Source organism: Zingiber officinale, chromosome 4B (assembly GCF_018446385.1).
Source record: "Zingiber officinale cultivar Zhangliang chromosome 4B, Zo_v1.1, whole genome shotgun sequence".
Lineage (NCBI taxonomy): Eukaryota > Viridiplantae > Streptophyta > Magnoliopsida > Zingiberales > Zingiberaceae > Zingiber > Zingiber officinale.
In genome coordinates this window covers 118,558,103-118,562,985 of record NC_055993.1, presented here as the reverse complement: position 1 = coordinate 118,562,985, position 4,883 = coordinate 118,558,103, and the positions used below count along the sequence as shown (strand labels likewise).

General features: G+C 39.5%; 1 protein-coding gene across 1 annotated transcript; it reads left to right on the top strand.

Moving 5' to 3' along the window:
- Positions 1 to 326: 326 nt before the first annotated feature.
- Positions 327 to 4,639, top strand: LOC121976221 (putative zinc transporter At3g08650). The gene is made up of 6 exons (XM_042528304.1): positions 327 to 681; positions 1,086 to 1,869; positions 2,790 to 3,074; positions 3,194 to 3,322; positions 3,425 to 3,522; positions 3,603 to 4,639. Exons 2-6 carry the CDS (start codon positions 1,402 to 1,404, stop codon positions 4,414 to 4,416), a joined length of 1,794 nt encoding a protein of 597 aa, XP_042384238.1. The 5' UTR covers positions 327 to 681; positions 1,086 to 1,401; the 3' UTR covers positions 4,417 to 4,639.
- Positions 4,640 to 4,883: the final 244 nt, after the last annotated feature.

Sequence of the window (4,883 nt, the reverse complement as noted above, 5' to 3'; positions counted from 1 at the left end):
AATTTATATCTTTTTATAATTTTAAGTTATTCAGTTAAAATAAAAAATATAAATTTTATGTATCAAATAAATTTTTTATCTAATTTATAAGAGTAATTTAAAAATCAAAAATAGGATGATTATTTTTGTAACATGTGGCGTTTTTTATGATAGTAAAAATAAAAGATGTTTTTTAATTTGTTTTCGCAAATAATAATTCTTCTTTTAAAATACTAAAAAGTTATTTATTATAAATATGTAAACTTTTAGGGGTTAAAAGGTTAAAGGAATGAAATGAAATTTCAGTTACTTTATGCATTTAAATTGATATTGGTCGTTGCGGTTTTCCGTCAAAAAAAAACAATTGGGGGCGGCTGCTTGTCTGTCTCCGCTCGCTGACCAAAACCGAGTGCGACTCCGCCACCACCGGCCCGCTGTTTTGGGTGCTGTTCTACGACGACTCCCTCCTACCCGATCGCGCAAATCTGCGCCTCTATCGTCCCCCTCATTGCCGTACTCGGAAGCGGAATCGTACTGCCTTGTTCGCCTACATTTTGCCGTGTCGGAAGGGTTGCTGGGATAAATCTTGTGACGGCCGGTCCGGGGTCCGAGTAGGGCGTTTCGGATGGTAGTTGATCTTTACGATCTTGGCGGATTCATCGGTTTCTATTGCTGAAGATTTTAATTGGAGTTCCCGTCCAGGTAATTTGCGTTTCCCTGACTTTCCCTTTCTGTTTGCTTGCTGGAAAATGGGAATTAGGGTTCCGCGGTTTGTGTTCTCTGGTGCATAGTAAAAATTGCGGCGTCTGAAGGGTTCGCATTCTCTTCATTTTGGGAATTGAAGGCCAACAGATGAATTTTGCTGTTCATTTCGTTGCAAAATTCGTTTTTTACTTCCAATTAAGAGATCTCAGTATCCTGTTTCAAATTGCGTTTCCTTGGGATGCAATTTGATCTTGCTTCTAATTGACGGGTTGAGCTTGTTTTAAAAACTTGTCCTTTACGTTGTAGTTTTTGAAGACGATACAATCTTTTTCACAGTTGCACTTTGCTGTACGCCAACGCTACTAATCTATTGTATGTTTAACTTGTGACTTATTGGACAGAATACTTCATTAGGCAGGGGATGACCATCGCTACCCAACTTGCTAAGAATAAGAAAATGAGTTGATTGTTTGGATATTCGTATGATTAGAAGCTCTGCCATAGCTGTTAGGAGGGGTTCACTGATGCAAGACATTGGGAGACTTGTTGATAATGGAGAGGTGTTCTACATTTGATCAGTAGATTGAGTTGGATCAGATGGAGGTCATACATAAAGTTAGAGAAGAAATTTGAATGCTTTCAATCTTCAGGAGCTTTGTTGCTTACCATATCAGGCCGAAGCAGGTTGAGTTTGTTGATACTGATACATTGTAGAAGATGACGTTAGTGTGTAGAGGAATCCTTTACTTTTCAATTGTTTTTGTTTTTTTCTGTTCTTCTTGTCTTGCTGAGTCTGAAAAGATACCTTCACTAAGAATTAGGACAGCTCCTCAGAGAAACCTAGAAAATGTGGTCATTGGTGGATCCGGTAAAATTGCTGGATTTGATAGTTCTGAAGGCCAATTTCAAGAGTTTAATGACAGAAAAACAGATAAAACTCGAGTTTCAGTTTCAACTGTTGCATGGCTTACACTTGGGATGGCTGCAGCAACTGGCTTGGGTGCGGTGCCATTTTTCTTCATAGAGCTGGAGCCACAGTATGCAGGTGTCTGTAACGGTATGGCTGCTGGAGTGATGCTTGCCGCAAGCTTTGATCTAGTAGAAGAGGGACAGAAGTACGGTAGTGGAAATTGGGTGGTTTTCGGGATTTTAGCTGGAGGAATCTTCATTTTGCTTTGTAAGAAGGTAATTATGTTTATATCTAGGCTTTCCGTTTGATTTGTCTTATTGCATATATTTGTTAACAATCTATCTCCTTATCTTTTCTGTATTTGGTGATTATGTGCATCTAATCTCTTATATTAATAGTTTTAAGTGGGTTGCATTTTTTGGTTATAATCTACCTAAATGTTTAATCCTAACACACATTGACTTGGAACCATACTCCTCTGCCTTCTGTTCTGAGGGTTGTCAATGGTTAACAATAGCATTGTAACTATAGCCACGGTCATAAGGAAATTTGACAAGTAAAGTTCCCATTAAAATTTACTATGCAGCTCTTTTGAGTCCAAACATTGTACTTCTATTTATTTAGAATGGGTTCATTAGTACATCAATTATGCATTATGTTTGGTATATTCTATCAATGGGATTCAGGATATCAAAATTTGAGCACCTCCCTTCATTATGTAGGAATGTTTTTGACTTGCTATATGCTTAGTCTCTTCACAATTAATTTGCCATTGCCTCCTGAAAGCCAACATATGATTATGTGGGAGTTATGGCAGAGAACTGAGGCAAAATCAGAGTGAAAATGTTAAGTGAGTTGGTATAGTAAAGGTCTCATTTAATTTTCTAATTTGCCATGTAATTAAATGTTAAGAAAAATCATTTAACCCTGTGAGGACTGGGTAATTAGTTTCAACTTGTACTCAGTCTTCTCATTTATTATTATTAGTGCTATTATTATTTTCTTTTACTGGTCTTATCTGCAGAAGATGATTATATTTGTTTGCACATTCTACTTTTTCCTATTCGATTCAGGAAGTTATCTTTCATCCTTTCCCTGTAACACAACAATTACATGTAGAATCAATCTCTTCTTTTGCTATTTTCTTACGCTCATTTCTTGGAAAAACTAAGCTTCTAAAAATGTGTTCCTGTAGTTTTTGGAACAATATGGAGAAGTGAGCATGTTAGACATCAAAGGTGCTGATGCAAGTAAAGTTATTCTTGTTGTTGGTATAATGACACTTCATTCCTTCGGTGAGGGGTCTGGTGTCGGCGTATCCTTTGCCGGTCCAAAGGGATTATCTCAAGGCATTTTGGTGACTTTAGCTATTGCTGTCCATAATATACCTGAAGGCTTGGCTGTTAGCATGGTACTTGCATCACGAGGGGTTTCCCCGCACAAAGCGATGCTGTGGAGTGTCATCACATCCTTGCCACAGGTAAACAACCAGTTCTTTTAGTTCTCTAAGTTTGATGTAAACTAATTATGAGATCTTTTCATTCGCTTTTATTTTCCAAACTGCAAGTTGAAATATAGTTTTGTTTTCTCGAACCTCAGCCCATTGTTGCTGTCCCATCTTTCCTCTGCGCCGACACATTCAACAAAGTCCTGCCATTCTGTACGGGTTTTGCTGCTGGATGCATGATCTGGATGGTCATTGCAGAAGTTCTCCCTGATGCATTCAAGGTAATCAACCAGGCGATATGTCTCTCTTTCAATGTCATAACATCGTTCGAGGTTCCCTTCATATCCAGATCTTTCCTGGTCACTTCCCTTATCTGATTTCAGGAAGCAGTTCCATCTCAAGTTGCTTCTGCAGGCACCCTCGCTGTAGCATTCATGGAAACTTTGAGCACAGTGCTTCAAGGTTTTAGCAACGATTCCAGGTTCGTTTTATCGTTCGTACTCTCTATAATGAAAAATAGTATCTTAATATGATGAAACTATCTCTAACATCTTATCCCAGTTTCGAAGACAAATCTGGTTTCTTAGTGTCTTTACTTTTTGGTCTTGGACCATTGCTGGGTGGCATCATCCTTGTCACTTTTGCACTTGCCTTCCATCTGCAACATGCTATTCTCATGGGCATGGCTTCCGGAGTAGCATTTGTTCTCGCCGTATGGAGGCCTCTCCAGCTACTTGCGTCGTTAAAGATTGGACTATTTTCCCTTTCAGTATTCCTTATAGCAGGCTCCGCCCTCTACAACATGGCTGCGGCTTGCGTGCTGCGACTGTTCCAGCACAGAAAGTCCTCGATCAATGAGATTGCGCATTCGTCTAGTTGTTCCTTTAGTGCTCTCACTCTTCAATCATTTAGCGCTTGCGGAGCTATTTCTCTACATGCCTTAGCCGAGGGGCTTGCTTTAGGTGTGGCAGCCCCGAAGGCGTATGGACTCGGTCGCCATATGGTTATTCCGGTCTCACTACATGGGCTCCCACGAGGTGCTGCCATTGCGAGCTGTATCTTCGGAGCCACAAGTAACTGGAAAGCAGCATTAGCTGCTGCGGCCTTGTCTGGACTTGCCGGTCCTGCTTCAGCCATCGGAGCCATTCTCGCTGGCATCGATTACAGTGGCCTCGACTACTTGATGGTCTTTGCTTGCGGCGCATTGGTTCCTAGTTTCGGTACAATATTGCAGCGGGCATTGAAGCTCGAAGCAAGGAAGAGCATCTTGGGTCTCCTCATGGGGATTGGTTTCGCATCGTTCTGTTTGATGTCGACCAGGCTGGTTTGCTTGCACACCCCTTACTGCAACTCTGCCCCTGAAGCTGTCACATAGCCGGTCTTGGTCTTGGTCTTGGTCTCACAAAATTGGAACGATATCGAACACGAGTGTGATTGCAGGGGCAGCAAAGTACAAGTATGATACTGAGACCATTTCATTAAACTTGGAGGTATTTGGAAGATTGATTATTGTATCATATATCAAGTATCGAATTTTACTAAACCCTAAACCCATTAGGCACATTGAACATTCATGAATTATGATGGAGTTCCTTATCTGTAGCATGTGTGAATCGATTTTAAAAATAGAATAATTTTTTTAATCCGAGTGAGTCCGGTTACGTGGTGTTCAAACTTATTTAATATAATAAGATAATCAAGTCTAGTCTAAATGAATTTAAGTTGTTGAAATGATTAGTTTAGTCCGTTTAGATATTGTAGTTCTTAATTTAAATTTATTTGATTATTTAAAAATTTTAATTTTAAACTTATTGGATTGATTATTAAATTTATTTGATTGGT